The sequence below is a fragment of the Canis lupus genome, chromosome 23 (assembly GCF_003254725.2).
Source record: "Canis lupus dingo isolate Sandy chromosome 23, ASM325472v2, whole genome shotgun sequence".
Taxonomy (NCBI): Eukaryota; Metazoa; Chordata; class Mammalia; order Carnivora; family Canidae; genus Canis; species Canis lupus.
The window spans coordinates 14,790,237-14,812,957 of record NC_064265.1 but is presented as its reverse complement, the minus strand read 5'-3'; the positions used below and the strand labels follow the sequence as shown (position 1 = coordinate 14,812,957).

The 22,721-nt window shown below is 37.1% G+C and overlaps 1 protein-coding gene across 21 annotated transcripts in view; it reads left to right on the top strand.

Annotated features, from left to right (window-relative positions):
* RBMS3 (RNA binding motif single stranded interacting protein 3) overlaps positions 1–22,721 on the top strand; it is a 1,287,947-nt gene that overhangs the window by 1,008,404 nt on the left and 256,822 nt on the right. For all 21 annotated transcript variants that reach the window (XM_025461062.3, XM_035705246.2, XM_049099705.1 and 18 more), the window contains one exon: positions 19,550–19,707. In XM_025461062.3, the coding sequence (XP_025316847.1) occupies positions 19,550–19,707 (158 nt within the window). The remainder of the gene's footprint in view (positions 1–19,549; positions 19,708–22,721) is intronic.

Here is a 22,721-nt window from a genome sequence, read left to right as displayed (position 1 = left end):
GGCTCTCCACGAGGAGCCTGCTTCTCCCTCTCTGCCTGTCTCTTTGCTTCTCTCTGTGTGTGTCTCTCATTAATAAAATCAATCAATACTACTCTCTCTGATGGTAGCAAGCCAAAAAGTACATATATGTTTCCTTTGTATTAATTTCTTTGTCCCACCTGTCCTAGTAGCTTCTGGTTTGCTGAAGTCTTGTTAATAGAATCTGGATCAGTATATCCTAATCTGTTTCTCTCTTGGTAAATCATGTTTATGGCTGATATAATAAGTTAAGAAGTTATGATCAATATATTTATCTCACATGTATAATTTTTTTCCTTTTTATTTCAGCCATAGCATTTGATTTGAATGTACCTGTTTTGGATATTTTGAGTGGGCATAAATTATGTTATTGGTGGTAGCTTTGGCGCTCGAGTCACAGGCCTCATTTGAATCTTAACTCTTGTAGGGGTGTGATTGTAGATCACTCCTTAATCCATTCATAGTGTCCATTATTTTCATCTGCAAAATAATAATGACAATAATACCCACTGTGAAAGCTAACTATAAGTCTTAGAAATAATGCAAATCATAGTATTCAACACATAGTAACAGCTTAATAAAGTGTAGTCATCCTTAGTATTGTTACCTATTGCTCATTATTCATGCTGTTCTTTTGATATTGTTATAGATTTAGTTTTGTTTTGTTTTTGCCATACACTTGTTCTTCACTTCCAGTCAATATTCATTGTAGTAAGCTTATGAGTTCATTTCTGTAATAATCACATTCTCCCTTTTCCTTTGTTTTCTGCCCTCCTCCCTGCCCTAAGTATTCCTCATGTATGAATTTTATTTTATTTTTTTTAAGGTTTTTATTTACTTATTCATGAGAGACACAGAGAGAGAGGCAGAGACACAGGCAGAGGGAGAAGCAGGCTCCATGCAGGGAGCCTGACGTGGGACTCAATCCTAGGTCTCCGGAATCAGGGCTTAGGCTGAAGGCAGCGCTAAACTGCTGAGCTACATTGATCGCCCTCACGTATGAATTTTAAATTATTGCACTTAACATGAAAATTATGACAGAGGAAGGGACATCTGGCTGGCTCAATAGGTGGAGCAGCCAACTCTTGATCTTGGTGCTGTGAGTTCAAGCCCCGTGTTTGGTGTAGAGATTACTTACAAGTAAAATCTTTTAAAAAAAGAAAACAAAGTTATGACAGAATCATAAATTCTGGCTGTTTGGATCTATGTGGGTTGATATCTTTTAAATTAGAACTATTAAACTGATGATTTTTCACAAAAGATCTATTTATTTGAGAGACAGAGAGAGAGCAGGGTCAAGGGTAGACAGAGGAGAGAAGCAGACTCCCTGCTGAATGCAGAGCCTGAGGTGGGTGGGGCTCAATCTCAGGACCCTGAGATTATGACTGGAGCTGAAATCAAGAGTCAGACTCAACCGACTAAGTCACCCAGGCACCCCTAAATTGCTGATTTTTAAAAAAATAAACCTTTTCATACTTCTGTAAAAGTTATCGCCAGTCTTTATTATGTGTGGTAATGAGGCCATTGACCCATTAAGACTGCGCAAAAATGTGACGCTTGAGCTTTCACGATTCTCTCACTCACCTCATGAACAATAACCTTGAGAATTGGTGATTATAGTGAAGACTTCAAAATGAAGGAGGAGAGGCAAAAAATCATTTAGTTGCTTGGAAAGTTGGCAATAACCTGATTAGATCTCTTCATTACACCCTGTGGCTTTTCTGGATCCTTGATTTTGAAATTTGTCATAGGCACTCTTTATTTTTCCGGGTAAAAGATTCATAAAAATTATGAAGACCATTCTTTTTGAAGGCACCCATTGTCATTATCAGTTAGATTCTCTTGGGAAAGGAAAACCACAGAGGGGCAATCATAAATGACAGCTCTTATTACATAATTTTGTATGCATTGGAATTTGTTACCCTGTCTTTATTTAGTACAGAGTTTAAAAGATCCTTTTTCCTGATGTTTTCGATTTTTCCTTTTTTTTTTTAAGTTTGTAAAAATAACACCCCATGTGAAATGATAGTAATCATGATAATACAGAAATGTCTGAAGTGGAAGTCTCTTGTAAATTTGCCCATAGAGACAAACACCATTTTTCTATATAAATCTCCCCATCTTTCTCCATGCACAGACATGCATTTGTCTATACACTTGTGTCTATCACATATCTCTATGTGGAAGCATAGGGCATTAGTTTTCTTTCTCCAAAGAGGGACAAGAATTTGAGTGCATTTAGTTTATTTGGGAAGTGATCCAGAAAATTAGGAGTAAAGAAGTAGGGAAGGTGTGATGGGGATAGGAGAAAAGTCCAAAAGGATGTTCTAGTAAGCAGATGTTGGCAATTGGAGCTCATTTTCCTGGGGGAACATCTGAGGAACCATGTAGAATGCATGTCAGATGAGGAGGCTGGAGCGTTTCATTGTTCAACTGCCATACCCCATCAGTTGGATTTTGTATCTGGGGTTGTGCCTGTGTGTAATCTAGTGAATTTCTGCAGTTTTGGAAAAGGCAGAGTGGAGAAACCCCCCGCCCATCCCTGCCCAGCACTTGTTTGGCATGGGACTGGCAGTGGTGTCTGTGACTGTCCAGCTGGATGTGTTGTAATCAGATGAGCCAAGGAAATGTGCTGTGGAACACTATGAGCATAGAGCATCACCTACAATTCTACAATCCTGCCCTGCATACTGTTCTTCAACTAGCTTGGAAAAAAAGAAGAAGAAGAAGAAGAAGAAGAAGAAGAAGAAGAAGAAGAAGAAGAAGGAGGAGGAGGAGGAGGAGGAGGAGGAGGAGGAGGAGGAGGAGGAGGAGGTAGGAGGAGGAGGAGGGGTGGAGAGGCCGCCCGCCGCCAAGCCGCGAGAAGCGCATCAAGCCGAAGCCCTCCTCAGCCGCCAGGAAGCCTGATCCTCCGAAGGAGGAGAATCAGCAATATACCTTGGATACATTTCCAAGTCAGTTCAGATGCACATACTTTGTTGTTTTTAATGGTGGCATCCCTCACTGAATATTAGAGTAGGCTAGGTGATCATTTGAGCGAGAACAATGTCAGTGTTTGTCCTCATTTTACTATGTGAATCCAGCAGTTTGCTAAATAATCCTTCCCAAATCCAAGAGTGATTTAACTTCTAAAACAGTGCTTCTCAAACTCTTATGTACACATGAACCACTTGCAGATCTTATTAAAATGCAGATCTGATTTAGCAGGTCTGAGATAGCACCTGAGAGTCTCCATTTCTAACTGCCAAGTGTTGCTGATCTACAAGCCATGCTTTGACTGCAAGGTTCTACAGCCAAATAACCTGAAGGAAACCTGTGCATTGTGAAAGTATTCCTTATACGAGTCTGGAAAATTTTCATAAAGACAGATATATTGAATTAACAGCTGGGAGAATCTAATTTCCAGCTACAAACTTGATTTGGGACATTGGGCAAATCTTCTCTGTCCCCTGAGAAAATCTTGGGCATGGTTATCATTCAGATGCCTTGGATTCTAAAGCAGTATTTAAGATTCAATGTGTGCATTCCTTTGCTTCCAAAGAAAATATGTTTCCTGTCTTCCCAGTTCTATAAATGTGTTTGGCCATACTAGTCTATAAAACTGAATTTAGGATATTCCAGGTTTCCCAAGTGTTTATATTTATACATTATCACTACTCTTGAAACTAAGTGAATATATCAAACTCAAGGTAGCCAAAAGACAGTTCTAGATTTCTCTCTTCAAATTTGGCTTTCTGTGTCTTTCAGCACAAGAAGGTAGTACTTATACAGCTGAAGATGCAAATATCAAAACCCTGAGATAATCCTTGAATCTTCCTTTCTCAAATTCCTCACATCCCAACCATCCAAAATTATGTAGAATTGACTTGAAAAACATATTTTTTAAAACCACTTTTCTCTACCTTTATCTCCACTGCTGTAACCATAACCATTCTCCTGACATACTGCAACAACTTCCCAGCTAATGGGAACTCTAATCCATTTCTCAGCTCTTCGTGCCTTCTGGATTTATTTTCTCAACAAATCAGATCATGTCTTTCCCCACTTAAATTCTTCAGTGCTTTCCCAGTTCCCAGCATGTAGGCCCAGCATGGCCTATGGTGCCCTATTTGATCTGGCCCCTGGATACCTTTCCAATTGTCATTTCATGCCACTACCGCCACACGATGTCCCATCCACACTGGCCTGTTTTCTTTCCCTTTAGCAGAGGAAGCTCTTTCCTGCCTGAGGAACTTGGCCTTTCCACCTGCTTGGAAAATGTTTTGAAGTTTATGAATTTTGTATTGTTTTTCTTTCAGTTAATTTTCCATCAACCCTTTCTCTGTGTAAGTGGTACCGTGTTTAACTATTTTAAGTCTTAATCTGACACTTTTTAAAAGGTTCACAAGTAAATGAAAATGGAGAAAAATGTAAAAGGAAGCCATGATTTCTGTTCTCCTGGCCCTTTCTACCTGTTGTCTTTGATTTCTGACTTGCTCTATGCTAAATAAGGTAGTTGTCACAGAATAGCTAATAAATTAAACACCCTTATCTGTAAATAGATACATTTTGATTTAATGCTTTCCTTAATATAAGCTTCTAAAGTTGATGCAGTTACATCCCCTCAAATGCTTAATTTTGTTTTGTTGCTCCTTTACTTGAAGAGAAAATGTAGCCAAGCACCCAATAAATGAGTATAGCCGCTCAAGAGGAGGAGTTGATACAGATATTAACATCTATAGGGATCCCTGGGTGGCACAGCGGTTTAGCGCCTGCCTTTGGCCCAGGGCGCGATCCTGGAGACCCGGGATCGAATCCCATATCGGGCTCCTGGTGCATGGAGCCTGCTTCTCCCTCTGCCTATGTCTCTGCCTCTCTCTCTCTCTCTCTCTCTCTCTGTGACTATCATAAATAAATAAAAATTAAAAAAAAAAAACATCTATAATACTAATGCCTGTGAAGTGTCCTTGTAATCCTCGCTGTAACTCTATGGTAGCAGTTTTCTTTTAAATGGTGTGGAGGCAAAGTCATAAGGAAGTGAACTTGCTAGTCCAGAATTACAGAGTGTGTGTGTAAATGTCTATCTGTGCTTCCTTGAAGCTAATACATAAGTAATGACTTCTGGATCTGAAACCAGATCAGCTACAGAAATCCCTGTGGTTTTTCATTGTATTGACGTCTTTCTCACCACATTCTATGGAAGGGATTCTTAAGGATTCGTGAGTTCCCTATGAGGATTTGCAAATTCGGGGATTTCCATTTAATGACTGTAAGTTTAAAAGGTTATGAAAGCATATTTGAGATCATCTGGCTGACCAGTTGATGTCACTGCCTGTGTCTGTATTTATGTCTATAATCGCATAGTGCCAACAGGGCCTACTGTCATTGTCTGGGGCTAATGAGGAAAAAACCAGGCAGACGTAATCAGTAAATGATGCTTTCAAGCCACATGAAAGCTGTTAGCCTGGCAAGCTAAGCCCAGATGAAGGTTTTATAATAATTCAAATACAGAACAGTGGTGGAAGAATCAGAATGTGACATGGCAAAGAGAATATAGCCCATTAATTTCAAAAATATCTGATGCTGCAGCAGTCGATAGCATATTCAGATTGCAAGCAAGAGTTTAGATTTGGCAAAACGACATCATCCATGATATTAAATTAATGTTTTAATTAAATTGTATTGGTTATGCAACTTTGCTTTTATGCAATTTTAAAGTGTACTTGGTTTAATAGTTGCATACAAGCTATAAACAGGCATTTTACCTCATTAATTAAGCATTTGCATATATTTGAGTTCTCTTTAATAAAAATAACTAAGTCAATGCTGGAAGTCTGCTATGTGTATTTATATAAAACATATAATATGTAACAACATATTATAGATGTAGTAACAGTGTATGTGTGAGTATGTGTGTGTAGTATTTTACTTTTTTGTTGTTGTTGTTGTTTTAAAGGACTTGATACCAGGGTTTTCAACTTTGCTCTAACAGATACTTTCACAGATAATTCTTTCCTAGAGGGGGCTTTTCTGTATATTGTGGGATACTAAGAGCAACACCGTCCCTACAGTTGTAGACAAAGATGTTTCCAGATATTGCCAAGTGTCCCCTGGGGGCAAAATTTTCCATTTAAACTAAACCTCACTAATCTATGCATTATTTAAGTATAGTGACCACTGCCTTATCCCATGTTATGTACGAAGTTCCAAGTTACTCTCAAAGGCATTGACTATGTGTATATGAAGGAGAAAATGATCCTAATAATGCATGTATAGGCTGCATAATGAGGAGAAAATCTGTTGGGGTCTTAGGAAGCATGGTAGTGTTGGAAAATAATTATATCTGCATTTAGAGTGAATTTATCTCACTCTCCTTTTATGTACTATTGTCTCTAGATTCCTGGGATCCAGTTTGAATCTCCATCTTTGTTTTCTCTGTTCAAACACCTGAGCAGAAATATCATTAATATTCTTAGCAGAGACCATGAGCTAAGAGTATACAAATGAGCCAAACAAATGGACCCTGTCCAAGGTGGTGTTGAGTATGGGAAACACATTGTATTAAAGGACACAGCTGCTGAATTCCATGTTTTTTGTTCTTTAGGGAGTAAAGTTTGAGCACAAGAAAGAGTATATACTGCCTTACGTTTCTTTTGTGAAGTGAATATTTATTGAAGGGGGTTGATTTTAGCTATCAAGAGTAATAGCTTATTTATCTTATTTTTGCATTTGCTTTAACTTCTATTGTCAAATAATTTCAAGCTTACAAAAAGTTGCAGAAATAGTATAATTCCTTTCACCCAGATTTTCCACGTTAAACATTTCTCACATTTCCTTTATCATTTTCTCTATAATATATATATATATATTTATATTATTCTTATGATTCAAGAATATTTGAAAGTTACACACATGATGCTCCATCATCCATAAATACTTTAGTTGCATTTCTTAATGATAAGGACATTCATACACAGCAAAATGATCAAAATCAGGGAATTAATATTGATACACTAGAAATGTATCATCAACAATGTCTCATTAGTTCTCATTAGTCATTAGTTCTCTCATTAGTCCTTTATAATAAACACACATTCTTCAGGAGTGGGATCCAGGATCAATTGTTACATTTATTTGTTGCATCTCTTTAGTGTCTTTAATGTTCCTCAGTCATTCTGCATCTTGACATCTTGAGGGTTACGAGCCATTTATTATATAGGATGTCCCACAACTTGGGTCTATCTGATGTTTTCCAAAGGGTAGATTTGGTGTGTACATTATTGGAAGGAATGCCACAGTTCTCTGGTGTCCTGCTAGTGCATCGCATGGGGAGGCACATGGTGTTCACTTGTCCCATTCTGAAGATGCTACTTTGATCATTTAAGGTATGGCTGCTAGGTATCTCCGTGGAAAAGTAACTGTTCCCCCCTTGTAATTAATGAATATTTGCAAGGGGGGGTAGTATTTGAGATACTACTACTCTTTCAGATTATGTACATTTCTGATTTATTTTTTTAAGATTGTATTTATTTATTCATGAGAGACACACAGAGACACAGGCAGAGACACAGGAAGAGGGAGAAGCAGGCTCCATTCAGGGAGCCCAATGTGGGCCTTGATCCCAGGACCTCGGGATCATGCCCTGAGCTGAAGGCAGAGGCTAAACTGCTGAGCCACTCAAGTGTCCCTACATTTCTTCTTTCTCATCAAACTTTCACTCATGTCTTTTGACATACACTGATCATTTTCATATAAGTCAATTACTATTACCATGGCTGCCAAGGGGTGATTTTTGCAATTCCGACCTTCCTTCTACTTTTATTAGTTTTCATTCCACTTAAAGGATCTCTCATTTATTTAGTCATTCACTTATATAAGCATTGATTCTTATTTTATGGGTTAAATCTTTACTAATATTTTGTATATTTATGCTCAAATGTTTTGAAAGAGCTCTAGCAAGATAAACGTAAATGATGGATACAAGCTAGCTACTCTTTTCTCTCCTCTTAATGTAGCATGTTAGCTAATTTTGCAGTTCTATTCAGGTATTAGGGTAATCCAGTAGAAGCTGCTGTTGTCTCAAAGGTTGGGCACCAGTTCTGCCTCAGTGATTCATTGAAGTGGAGCTGAAGGAGTGCAAGCCACTCTTTTCTTGGAAGCTGGGAGCGTTTTATTGTTCTTAACTGTGCTGAGAATGCCAATGACTCTAAAGCTGGGGAAAAAAGACTCTTAATGAGTTTCAGTATTTTAATGTACTGCAGGTTCCCAATTGTATGAATTTAAGAAGCTTAGCAATTTGGTATCTTCTGAATAATAGCATTTATTTTATACTCTAAATACTCCCAGGGAAGTCTGAATAACATTGCAGCTTCTTTGGTGTAATAGCTTTGGTGGGCTAATTGACTTGAACAGTGGAATTACTCCTTAAAAAAAAAAAAAAAAAAAAAAAGGCCTTATGGTTTTGATTAATGAGCCCAGTAATAAATCATTAATCTTTTTAGCTCATAAATGATACGAACATGCTCTCTTCCCCTCCCCCCACCATGATATATTTCTAGATTCTCTTGCTGATACAGTAGCCACATTTTAAGGGTTTAATCTCAGACTGAATATGTCCACCTCTACATAATTTAATGTAACATCTAGTAAGTTTGCACCTGTGAGGAATGCAGAGGGACAGATTCTAAATAGCAATGATTGTTCTTTTATAAACATGGTTTACATTTAGTTAGTAACTGTCCTCCTGCAATGCCCTAAATTTATTTTTTAATTTAATAATAATTATAGGAAGAATGATGAATTACTGAGTTTCCTCTATGTACCTGGTACTGTAATAAACTTTTAGTGTATGTATCACCAAATTATCACAAAAACCCTCTGAGGTCATTCATATTATTATCTTCATTGTACAGTTCAGGAAATTGGCTGAGAAATGTTAATTACTAGTTACTGTCATAGAACTAGTTAATGTCAGAGCCACTATGTCACTCTCTGCTCACAGATTATTTCTACCCAGTTTTCTGGAGGTTTATGAATAAAGTTATTTTTGTTGAAATGGATATATGTGTGTGTGGATATCTGTGTATAGTTCTTATATTTCAAGAGTTTTCATGTTTATCATGTAGTTGAGATGCCATATAGAAATAATTTACATTGTCTAATACCATTTTGGGGAAAATAGAATTTCAAGTTATAAACTATAAGAGAATAAGGGGTAGATTTTGACATTCTTGGTGAGACTAATGTGTTAATTAATGAGAAATAGCTTTTTATTTTTGAAATTTAGTTGCAAGCTATTCACTGGACTGCATTCTCTAAGACAGACAAGGATCATGGCCTCTTGTGTCTGTATCCTCAGGATTTAGCTCAGTAACTGGTATATACTAGAAGATTAGATGTTTAATGAGTGAGTGAGAGAACAGTCAGTTGCAATGATGTCAAAAATAAGTGGAGAATCCATTCAGTAAAGTGCCAGGAGTCAGGATAAGTGAATCAACAAAGTGACTTTGAGTTGAGTGAGTGGTGTGATGATTCCCTCAGTGCCTCCACTGTCTCCAGTGACCTCTCAGTGCCTCAAGGTGTGTTGGTCTACTGGGCGACAGGTCTTTTGTAGATAGAACTGAGCAAAAAACTGAGATGTATTCACTACGTTTTCATTCATCTTCTAGGCAGTCTTGGTGAAATCACTTAACTCCTTGTTGAGCCACATTAAGAAGAAACTTACTCTTTCCCACTGATGAGTTTTAAGAAAATTCCACTTAACAGATGGGCCAAATAAAAGCTGGCAATGATGAAGGAAGTTACTCTCCTAGAAGGCAAAATGGTTTATCTCATTTGAACACTTTCAACCCATTGTTGCACCTCCTCTTTGCTCCCAAGGTTGCAATGTTAACATAAGGAATGGAAGCAAGGCAGCAGCAATACTCCCCCACTTCGCCCCTCTCAACCCTCCCCTATTTCTGCATTGACAAATTTATTTTTTATTGTGAAATCCACTCATACACCTTTTCCCATCTGATTATGTTAAGGACTATAGGCCATCAAATGTTCAGGATCTCTTTGGAAAGACTAGGATTAAATAAACCCAGGATATGCCATCCTTCACTTACACCAACAAGATTTAAATGTATAGCTGAATTTACTTTAAAAGAAGAAGAAGTACTCATGTAGAGCTGATTGCTTTCTCTTTCTCTATAACATGTGAATTGTTCATGGCTTTATAAAGCCAATTTCTATGAAATTGACGTTGGACAATTTAGGAATAAAAGTAGATTCCAGCAAAACACCAGTGCAACAGCAACATTTGTACACAAAACTGTGGTTTTTCACTTTCTATATATTAAACATATTTTTTTAATTTATCTTTGTGTAATAGAAGTTAGAAGGAAACTAGACAGTTAATTAGCTTTTCTTGGGAAATTTTATTGCTCCAGCCTTACCAGCAAGACTTAACTTTGGGTCTTCTCTTGCTTACTCATTTCCTCAGTATGACTAAGTGATTTCCATTCTTAGTCAGAAAGGTAAATTGAGGTGCTAAGTAGGTTTACACATTGAACACATTTCTATAGGTATCCATCCAGAGTGGCTCCTTCACTTTGATCTCACAGAGAAAAGTCTGAGTCTTTAAATACATTACTTTTAAGTTGAAATCTCATGCTTCTGATTCAAATAGATTGGGATTTGAATTTTAGTTGGATTTCCTAATAGCTGTGTGATCTTGGGCAATTGCATAGCTTCTTATAACCCCAAGTTTCTTACATGTAAAATGAGGACATTAGCTATAACTACCCGTAGGGCTATTTCAAGAAATAAAACCATAATGAATTGAAGTAAATTTAAAGCACAGTGCTTGGCACATAGTAAACTTAAAATAAATATTAGATAATATCATACCATAGAATAGTAGTAACATGAATCCTATCTAAAAGCTAATAAATTGTATAATCATAATGTTAATCCCTTGTAGCAATCAATATTTTAGTATGAGTGTGACCCATGTAATATGTGGAAATACTTATACTAAAAAAGGTTATTTGTTGTTTATCAGAAATTCAAATTTAACAGGCTGTCATTTTTTCAGGCTTCTCTAATTTCATAGGACACGGTGTTACCACATGAGGTCTGTTGCACAATTCCAAGAGTTATCATTTGTGTTGTGCTCTCGGGTGTCCTCTACATAGAATACAATGAGAATAGTTGCCCTCAAGTGGAACTCTACATCCCTAGCATCTTTATATTTCCGAGATACATTTGTGTATGTACCACATATGTATGTGAGCCTCAGCAAACTTCTTTTTTTTTCTTTTTTTTTCTCAGCAAATTTCTAAGCTGACATGTTGTATGCAGAAGATACAAAATGATTTACAGTGCCCTCTATTTGTATGTGTTGTGGTGGACATTCTAGAAGAAATTAATAGAATAACAGTGTAAACTTATGGCTATATTCACACCATTTCTGTACTTCCAGTTGTTTGAAAGAGGATCATAGTCATAATCATTATCAACAAATCAGGTGACAGTTTCTAGCCTAGGGTTCACAAGAGGCTGATAAAATAGATATTCCTGGAGAATCCCTTCAGAGAGGTGGATAAGATTCTGAGAAAATGTGGTGCGATTTGTTTACAATATTGAGTAGTTCTCTATAGTTTGGTTTCCTGTTCTCATTTTTGACTGTCAGGACCCAGAGTACAAAACCATACATATTTGTGATCTAGTAATATATTACAATAAAACTATAGAGAGATCTCAATATTGTAAAATGTTAATTTAGCATTTTCTCACAGGAGAAACCAGCACATCAGGGCTGATAATGGGCGATACTGAGCTCGAGTTCATGAGGTGCATGTGGAGGGAGAAGTCAAGGAAAGCCAGGAATCCAATCTGGCCACCTGTTCCAGGACCACAGGTAATTTGAATTCAGCCATAAAGACTCAAGAGGCTCATTTAATCATTCAATGCTCATCTCAACTTGAGGCTACTCAATTGATCTAGAAATAAAAGCCTTAAAGAACAGCACAAATGATCAGCAGTACAGGTTGTCCTAAGCCCTGGGCAAGGTGTCACAGTCAGGCCTCTGCCAAGTTTATTATGCAAAATTGAACCCTCCAGTTGAACTTGAGGACATGAACTCCAGTTGCCAGTTTGCTTGCATTAAATCTGAAATAATCAAATGCTTCTTTTAGAATATGTGTTCCTTATAGAAATTGTTCCTAATTGGTTCTTTTCTAAGGGAAATTAATTGTTCTTATTGGTGCCATGGGAGGGAAACTGATCCGTATCATCCTCCTCTCATGCCATCATCATGTGAAACTAGGGGAAGAAAAATCACCTTTTTTTCTTTTAGTGGAGGGAGAAGACGATGGAAAATATAGGGCAGCCCCCTTCACCACTTACCAAACAAGACAGAGGACATGTTTCTTAGGCATCATGTAGAGGTGAAAGCCTACTTCTTAGCAGTCCTTCTTTACTTTTCCCTTTGCTCTATAATCATTACCTCAGACATGATTCTAGAGCACTGATATTAGGGAAAGGCAAAGCGTCTTTCTCTCTTTTCTCTTTCCAAAGGCTATGGCTCTGTGTCTGAGGAACGCAGAAGTCCTAGTGTGAAGATCAGAGCTGATCATATGTCCTTATTTTTTTCATAACAATGCAGATTTGTCACAATGAACATATTGTATTAGAATTCTCCAGAAAAATAGAACCAATAGGAGTTATTTGTTTGTTTGTTTATTTATTGGAATCTGCTCACATGATTATGGAGGCTAACAAGCCCGAAGATCTGCAATCATCAGGCTGGAGAGATGATGGGATAGTTCCAGTGTGAAGGCCACCAAGTTTGAGGCCCAGGAAGAACTGAAGTGTCAATTTGAGCCTGAAGGCAGAGGAAAAAAAATATATATATAATATATGCATTAAATATATAAATATATATTAAAAAGTTTGTGTGTGTCCCAGCTTGAAGGCTAACAGGTAGAAGGAATACTCTCTTAACTCAGGGGATCAGTCTTTTAGTTTTATTCAGGTCTTCAACTGAGTAGATGAGACCCGCCCACATAAAAGGGCAATCTGCTTTTCCCAGTCAACAGATCCAAATGTTAAACTTACTGAGAAAACACCTTCATAGACACATCCAGAATAATGTTTGACTAACCATCTGTGCCCCACATGGCACAGCATAGTTGGCATATAAAATAACCATCAGACACATGTGTGGTACTTAAGCCAATATGGCCAGAACTATAGGCTTCCTCCAGGTACTACTTACCTAGAGGTGCCAGACCACTGATAGCCATGCACTGAATATGCTGAGAATATTCTTAGAACAGGGAGGGCAACTAAACAAGGTTGGTGGTAAACTAGTTCCAAAACCTCTGATGCCTCGAGGCCAGTTGTTTACATGGGAAGCCCTGACTCTTTGCTTCCTTTGCAGGGTGAGAGAAAACAAGTTTTTTTTTTTTTTAATTCTTATTAACTTTTAAATTGCTCCAACATTTAAAATAGACTATTCCATTAAAAAATAATTGCTGTTTTGTGACTTGCCATTGATTTTCCCTTTTACAGGTGAGACTCATTGAACTGCCATATTTATAGGCAATCCCCAGAGTTGGTATAGTGTAGTGGAAAGAGTAGATCAGGAGTCAAAACATATCACTTTTGGTGTTGTTTATTTGCTTGCTGGCCATGTGACGTTGGCAACCCTTCCAAGATATCAGAACCAGTTTTCTTATTTGTAGAGTGGAGGTAATAACTTTTGCCTTCCCTACTTCATAGGATTATGATAAAGGGCCACATGAAATAAAAGGACCCTGAAGCACTTTGAATACTGTAAAACTCTGCTCTATGTAAGGTAATAATAATAATAACAACAACAATAATAATAATAATAATAATAATATTCAGCTTGTATGAACATCCCTCTCAATGTGTTTTTAAAATATTATAGTCACATGTTTGCTTTAGAATTATTTCAGACTTCCTCAGGATATTTCTGGTTGTTTTATCACTCCTGCTTCAGATAATTCATCTTGAGACAGTTTTGTCTAATAGTTCAAAAATGACTATAAATTGGTTGCACACAATTTTATGATAATAAAAAGGATTTTATAGTATATAAAGTAAGCAAAAACTAATAAACACAGGGTTTTATACTATGATGAAAAAATAGGAATATAGTCCCCTAAAACAGTGTTACATAAAGTTTGGTTCACCAAATGATACTGCTCTCAATGAAATAAGTAAAGAAATTGAGAGTAAGCGTTTAAAACCTTCTATAACAATTTTATATTGATATAACATTTAATCCAAATGTAATTTTGGTCTGTCAAGTGTAATAATAAAAAAAATCTTAACTTTATTTTGCTTATCTTTTATCTTAATTTTATTTTCTATTAACTTATTTTTATTGATCCATGACACCAACAAATATTGGTCCATGACAGATTTAAAATAAAAATGGTCTCCCCCCTCGTCCCCCCCCGTAGCTTGATAAACATTGCTCTAAAGTCTCTAATGCTAATAACTATTTCCTGAATATTTAAATGTAGTTTCAGCAAGACTGAGTGTTACCAAATCAAGTTTTTAAGTCTTCCACCAACTACCTTTTTCAGAATCATGTATATATAATAGCCATAATGCATATTCAAAATACACAGCCCCAGACAGTGTTGGTCTGGAGCTTCCCAGGTGTAATCTGAAACTGGCCCCAGTACTTGGAGGGTAGCAAAAGATAGAAGTCGGCCACTCCAGATGGGTAGGTGGCAGGTTTAGTGAGGAAAAGGAACTTACATACGAGACTTGTCTTAGGCAACAGTAAAATGAGTGGATCTTCATACCTCCTTGTCAAATCTTAAAGGTCTATATAGAAGCTTTAACTGGGACAAGTCAACTACACTATCCAAATAGTCTCATCACCACATCACAATCCCAAAGCTATGTCCTTGGAGCAGGCCCTGGAAGTGAGGAAAGCAAGGAGAACCCACATTCCAAAGGGGAGGAGGTGAAGAACCGCCAACTACCCAGGTGTGGCTAATGGATAAACCAGTGATCACATCTTCTCCATGACCTTCCCCAACAGATGTAACCTTCGATCTAGATTTGGACAACCATTATGTCCTCTATTTGCATTCATTTGCTTAGCTACCGTGAGATGCTCTGAAATTCTGAACTTGTCTTAAACTGTTAAAAAGCAAATGAGTGCCAATAAATCCTATTTTGGCAATTTGCCTTTATGAAAAAACCTAAGAAAATGGCAGTCATTTCAGAAAAAAAAAATTATTTACATATTCTTAATTGGAAGGACAGATCTCTGCTTTCATTAATAATGTAGAGGATACCTTACTGTTTCACAATCTTGTGACAAAATTAATAGATCAAGGAATCCCTGTATGAAAAGATGCAGCAACAGACCAAAATTGGGGAGTTACTTATGGTGATCTGGCCAATTCAATGTAATGCATGTGTGAATCATTGTCATATACTTTTACAAAGGAGTATACATTGCAGAGTATTCATTCAATGAGTGTGTAAAATGCTGACCAAGGCTAGGAATTTTTTTCTTTTTCCATAGCCTTAGCTCCATAGCTAGAGCTATTGATAAATAAGCAAAACTGAATAAAACAAAGAATTCAGAGACATTGATTATCATCTATGCTAATATTTCTTTGAGCTACAACCTGCTGTCTGCTATTCACTGTTTCTTAAAAGAAAAGGCAGTATCGTGAATTGGTAAGAACAGCAGACCATGGAAAAAGGACATGGATTCTACTTCTGGCCTGTTGCTAGCTCGGTGGACTCGAGCAAGCCATAACTACTCCTTTAGCTTCTTTTTTATTTATTTTTTCATGTATTAAATGATCAGATTGAAGAGGATATCCCCTAAAGTCCATCTTTGAACTAAATCATCATGAAAATTTAAGTTTAAAAAGTTTTCTTAAAGTTCTTTTTGATTGCAATTCTCACATGAGAATTTTTTTCTGAAAAGTTAAAAGGAGAGTGCTCTCTGGTTCATAATGCCAAAGACTCTTTTGAAAGTGGCCATCAATTTACATAAACTTGATACATAGACAACATTAAAAGTAAAAATATAACTGTATAATTGTATAAAATATAAATGTATGCATTATTTTAAAATTCATTCTATGTCAAGTCAACAAATACATTCAAGACTAATACCACATTTCAGAGGACAGAATTACTTAATGAATGACACTGCCCAATGCTATACTTTTTCTGTGAATGCATATTAAGGCATGACACTATCCAGTGCGATCATGTGTCTGTGACTACGGATTAAGGAGTTGGCCTTGCTGTTTGAATTTGGATTCAGAAAATAGCTTACTGACCACTTCCTTGCGGACTAAGCTCTGCGTGCTTATCACACATCATATTGGAAAGCTGCGATGTGTTCTACACTTGGAAAATTTAGAAATGGATTTGAATCAGGATACATTAATTCATTGTTATCTAGAGAAAATGAAAAGATCTGTATAGCACAATGGGATAATGGGTTGGCTAAGTGTGGTTAGTTAGCCTGATCAAGGACAAAGGGGTGCTGGGCAATTTCCAACCCATTCAGGGGACTTCAACCTGGTGCAGCTCCTTTCTGAGAAGTTTGGGATTGATACAGGAACTCCCAATCTGAGGGACATGTATCCTCATGGAACTTAAGTAGATATAGGTGTGCAAGATCCAGAAATTGCATCATAAGAAAATTATTCTTTTCATTAATTCCGTCTCAATTCTAATTCTTCCCAGGGGAAAACAAAGGACTCCCATCTGGTGCTAGTGAGCTTCTCACACCTCTCTTAATTACAAATCTCGTTTGTAACTGAGAAAAAAGTCAACCATAAGAGTTAATGCCTTTTACAAACAAACAGTACCTAGCTATAATTTAAGAACACTAATTTGTTTCTTGTTCTTGCATTAACCTATTTATGCCAATTAAACCAGCTTTTTAGTTTGATAGCAACATAAAGTTACTTTTTAAATGAACCTATTTAAGGCCAAAGGTACATTGACTTAAAGAAAGCTTTTCAGTAAATAAAATAGTTGTACATGGCTGACAATCATTTCTCGGGTGACATGCAGGTGATTGAAGCTTGGGAAATATAGGGCTAGTGAGAAACACACTGAGCTAGAAGATAGTGAAACTTGGTCGCTAAATTTAATTCCAATCCTGTCACTAATTATCAGATTGTCCTCAGGCAAGGTGATGCATCTGCTTGGCTCCATTTCCTTATTATCCAATGAATATATTGATATAGTATATCGATGAATGATATTTGCCGAGCTACCTTTGGAGTGATGATGTAAAGATTAAAATTAAATGATGGGTAGTAAAATAGTATAAAAGGTATATAGGGGCACCTGGGTGGTGCAGTGGGTTAGGCATCTGACTCTTGGTTTCGGCTTAGTTCCTGATCTCAGGGTTGTGAGATCGAGCCCCATGGCTGCTCTGATTTTCTCTCTGTCTCCCATGGCCCCTCCACTCATGCTCTCTCTGTCTCTCCCTAAAATAGAAAATTAAAAAAAAAAAAAAACTTGTTTGTATATAAGATTCCTAATTATGTATCAAAACATCACTTTTTCTTTTTTTTTCCTTCCCTTCACCCCAGCAAAATAAATAAATAAATAAATAATCATAAGCATTTAGGAAAGCATAATAGATAATATTATCTCTGTTTTCACCCTAGGATCATGCCATTTTTTAGTAGTGTGTGTGCGTGTGTGTGTGTTAGAGAATGAGGGGGAGACTGGCTACAGTTGTACAGTTTCTACATTTACACTATTCCTAAATACTAAAGCTGTGTTGTCTTTTTCTGATTATGTTTATTTTTACTTTTCCATGGTGATAAAAAAGCTTGAAAACTAAACTACGTTAAAAAAAAAAATTAACCTAGGGACACCTGGATGGCTCAGTGGTTGAGTGTCTGCCTTTGGCTCAGGGTGTGATCCTGGGGTCCTGGGCCAAGTCCTATATCAGGCTCCCTGTGGATTTAATAAAATGTTTTTTAAAATTGACCAATTAATTATTAATATAAAAGCTTAATAAAATATAGTGTCCTATGTATTTAGAACTGATTAAAAAAACAATAGTTTCACACCAAATTGTTTTTTGAATTAATATTTGGAATCTTGCTTATTATATTTTTTTCATTGCAACTAAAACCTTACTTTTTGTACAGAATATATCTCTTCACAAAAGATGTTTTACTGTTGCATAATGTCAATTTCTATAGATTCCAGAATTTCTTTTTCCAATTTAATCTCACTTATCCTTGAGTTAAGGTTGTTGTTTTGGTTAAAATAAAAAGGTGCAGTTAAATATATGATATATTCTAATCTTAGTGGCTAATATGCCAGGTTTATGACTGTTTTATCTTGTACCTATATACAACTAAGTCCCAGTACTAATTCATTGTGTGAAAGAGAGAACATCCATGGATGCAGAGATAATGCTAACAATTGTTTGGGTTCCCTTTCTATTTTTTTTTTAACAATTGTATTTATTTATTCATGAGAGACACAGAGAGAGAGAGGCAGAGACACAGGCAGAGGAAGAAGCAGGCTCCCTATGAGGAGCCCAATATGGGACTTGATCCCAGGAACCCTGGCATCACAACCTGAGCTGGAGGCAGACACTCAACCACTGAACCACCCAGGTGCCCCAGAGGGTCTCATTCTATTAAGGAAACCTATTTAGCACTATTGCTGTTGGATTAGAAAATGATAGACTTCATAATCTCATTCACACATGTTTATGTATGCTGTAAAATAACAATTCCCAATCTCGAGCAGTCATCAGAACCACCTGGTTGTCAAAATACCAATTGCTTGTCCCACCCTCAAGTGTCTGATTCGGTAGTTCTGGGGTAAGGCCTGAGAATTTGCATTTTTAGGAAATTCCACAGTGACACTGGGGCGGATGTGGTTCTCCTCCTGCCTCAGCCTTTGGTCTAGTGGAAGGCAGTAAAGCAGGACAGTGAAGCCTGTGGACTTAGGTGATAGCCCACAGACTTCGGTAATAGCCCCAGATTTCAGCCCTGGATTTGATACTTAGGAGCTCTGTAACTTGGACAAATTAGGGATCAATTTTGTCTTCTGAACAATGGTAACAACTATATTTATTGGGAAAATGAATAAAATAATGCATATTAACTGTGTAGAACAATGCTTAGCCCTGTTCTGAGCACTCACTAAATGCAACATTAGTAACTAGTGGTGATGGTAGTTGGAGCAGTGAGCATAGAAGCAGTAGTTAGTGGGAATAGAAAAGAACATACATGTTTCCTTAGTTCAGTTGCAATAAATGTTTATTTTTCATTCTTAAGGAGGCTGGACAGAAAGCTTGGTTTTCATTTATGACATTGTTTCTGTGAGAAACACTCCAGCAAGAAGGGAATTCATTGAAAAGAAGTAGAGCCATTAGTAAAAGAAATGCTCAAGAGTGTGTGGGAGATGGGAATCTATGTTGCATTCAAGCAAAAGTTTATCTTTTGTGCAGTACATTTTTCAATATTCAGAACTTAATGCATTTGTTTCTTTCCTTCCTTAGCAACAAGAGCAAGACCCAACAAACCTATACATCTCAAATCTCCCCATTTCTATGGATGAGCAGGAACTTGAGAATATGCTGAAACCCTTTGGACATGTCATTTCCACAAGAATACTAAGAGATGCTAATGGAGTCAGCAGAGGCGTTGGCTTTGCCAGGTAAAACATTTGCTACGTGTACATGTATTTTTTGCCTTTCCTCCTTATTCCCATTTAATTCCATTCCTTTCTAGCACTAGGGCCCAAAGCAATAGAATATTTTACTCTCTCCCTGACAAAAAGTAGCTTTCCAAACCAACTCCGTATCTTTGTTTCAATCCAAATAATTCCAATGTAATTATAAATATGTTATGCTTGCTTAAAATATATACATAGAATGGTTATATGTGTCTCAGGTCATAATGATATGCATACCCAGTTCCCATTTCTCTCTATGCCTGTATATTAGCAAAATCAGATGCTGCCAATCTCTGCTAGTGGTAATAAATGCCCAGTACCCCAAAGCTAAACAGCCCATGTGGTGAACAAAGCATCCAAATGCTTTTGCATTGATTTCCAAAGAAGAAGACAATAGAATTTCTCAGTCAAGAGAAGGAAGGAATTGCTGGGAAGTCCCAAGGAACCCAGAAATATAAGGGGGAGTTAGGAGGGCATTTGCATTTAAGAGGCCCTGGCTGTGTAGTTTTGATGTTTTACACAGAACAGAAAAAAGCAAATTGCACTTTTTTCATTGTCAGAGAAAGAAAAGTAGTTTCATCTTAACTTTAAGGGGATGTTTACAAAAGAAGATCTCAGCCAGGGTTGGAGTTAAAATGGTTGTACCTGCTGTGCTTTCATGAAAAACAAAGCATAAGAAACCACAGAGAAAAAGAAATTGCTCAACAGCAAAGAACGAGAGTAAAAGCTGTGTCTCCATGGCTTGGTGTGTTGATGTGTCTCCAGCTGACTTAACATGGATGAGTGAATGGATGCTAGTGTCATTTGGAAGTCAGCCCATTGCAGACAGGTCCATCTATAATGAACCCCATCATTATATGGAAACCATTCCAAATCAACTTTCATTAACCCACTTTGAAAGATAACAAATTGTAGGGGTACCTCAGTGGTTCATTTGGTTAGGTGTCTGACTCTTGACTTCAGCTTGAGGCATGATCTCAGGGTTTTGATATCAAGCCCCACATCAGGCTCTGTCCTGAGCATGAAGCTAGCCAGGGATTCTCTCTCTCCCTCTGCCCCTCCTACACTCACTTTCTCTCTCCATCTTAAAAAAAAAAAAAAAAAAAAAAAAAAAAAAAAAGTTAAATAAATATAAACCAATCTCTGACTTGACTTCCTACAAATGGACCATAACTTAAAATTCTTATCTCCACCATTTTCTAGTAGACTGGTAGACATATACAAGATACATGATGATTTGAGGAGAAATAAGCAGAATGAAGGAAATCTCCCTCCCTTGCATGTATGTTTGAGGCATTCACTTTTTCAGATCATTGATAACTGCTCATTTGCATGGTCAAGGCAGAGCTAATCACATCACCTGAGTCTCTGAATTTTGTCAGTGTATCATTGTTGGATAGTGGATAAGCAGCTGTTCAGGACTGGCCAGTGTGGGGATTCACTGAAATGATGGCTGAGACAGCATTCACATTCTTTTGGTTCTTCTCCCACTTCTCATTCCCCAAAAAACTAACAAATTAGTTTCTCCTTCATTTGTACTTCTGGTGTGAAATGAACATATTTCAACTTTATCAGGGAAAAACATTTTCTAAGATTTATAATGATTTTCTTTTTCTTTTTTTTCTTTCTTTTTTTTTTTTTTTTAAGTTAAGGGCTTTTGGTACAGAGTACATTAATTTGCTAGGGCTTCCATAACAGAATACAACAGACTGGGTAGGTTAAATGTTGAAAATGTCTGGAAGCTAGAAGTCCAAGATCATGGTACTAGTAGGTTTGGTTTCCTCTGAGGCCTTTCCCTCTGTCTTATAGATGATCTTTTTTTCCCTGTATCTTCACATGGTCTTCCCTCTCTATGTCTTACTATCTTCTTTTTAAAAAGGGAATCGGTCATGGGTGCCTGGCTGGCTCAGTAAGAAGAGCATGTGACTCTTGACCTCGGGGTCATAGTTTCAGGTCCTATATTGTGTTAGAGATTATTTAAATACATAAACTTAATTTAAAAATAAATTAAAAAATATCAGGGCACCTGAGTGCTCAGTCAGTTAAGCATCTGCCTTTGGCTCAGGTCATGGTCCCAGGGTCCTGGGATCGAGAGCCCCCCATTGTCAGGCTTGCTGCTCAACAGGGAGTCTGCTTCTTCTTCTTCTTCTTTTTTTTTAAGATTTTATTTATTTATTCATGAGACACACACACACAGAGAGAGAGGCAGAGATACAGGTAGAGGGAGAAGCAGGCTCCATGCAGGGAGCTTGACATGGGACTTGATCCCGGGTCTCCAGGATCAGGCCCTGGGCCAAAGGAAGTGCTAAACCACTGAGCCACCTGGGCTGCCCAGGGAGTCTGCTTCTCTGTCTCCCTATGCCTCCCTCTACCCTTGCTCTCCCATGAATGTTCTCTCTCTCAAATAAGTAAATAATCTTTAAAAAGGAAAGTAAAGGACCTCAGTCAGATTGGATGAGGGCCCACCCATAAAAGGCCCTATCTCCATATATAGTCACATTATGAAGTACTGGGGCCTGGGACTTCAACATAGGAATTTGTATGTCACAATATAGGCACAATTCAGCTTATAACACAGAGATTGGGCTGTTCCTTTCTCTCACTTTTGTCTTCTCTATACACTTTCAGTTTGCTTAAAATGAAGAATATTCTTTTTTTATTTTTTATTTTTTATTTTTTATTTTTTATTTTTTTCATCTCAACAGATTTTTATTTTTATTATTTTTTTATTTTTATTTTTTTAATAATAAATTTATTTTTTATTGGTGTTCAATTTGCCAACATACAGAATTACACCCAGTGCTCATCCCGTCAAGTGCCCACCTCAGTGCCCGCCAGTTCTTCTTAGCGAAGAACCAAGAAATGCACATTGTAAACAGGCAACACTATCATTATAGTATATGATATCATGAAAGAGTAAATCTGATAGTTTTTGTTTCCCCTTTAGGAGCTGAGGAAAAGTAGGAATTTTAAATTATTCTTTTATGCCTGCTCTG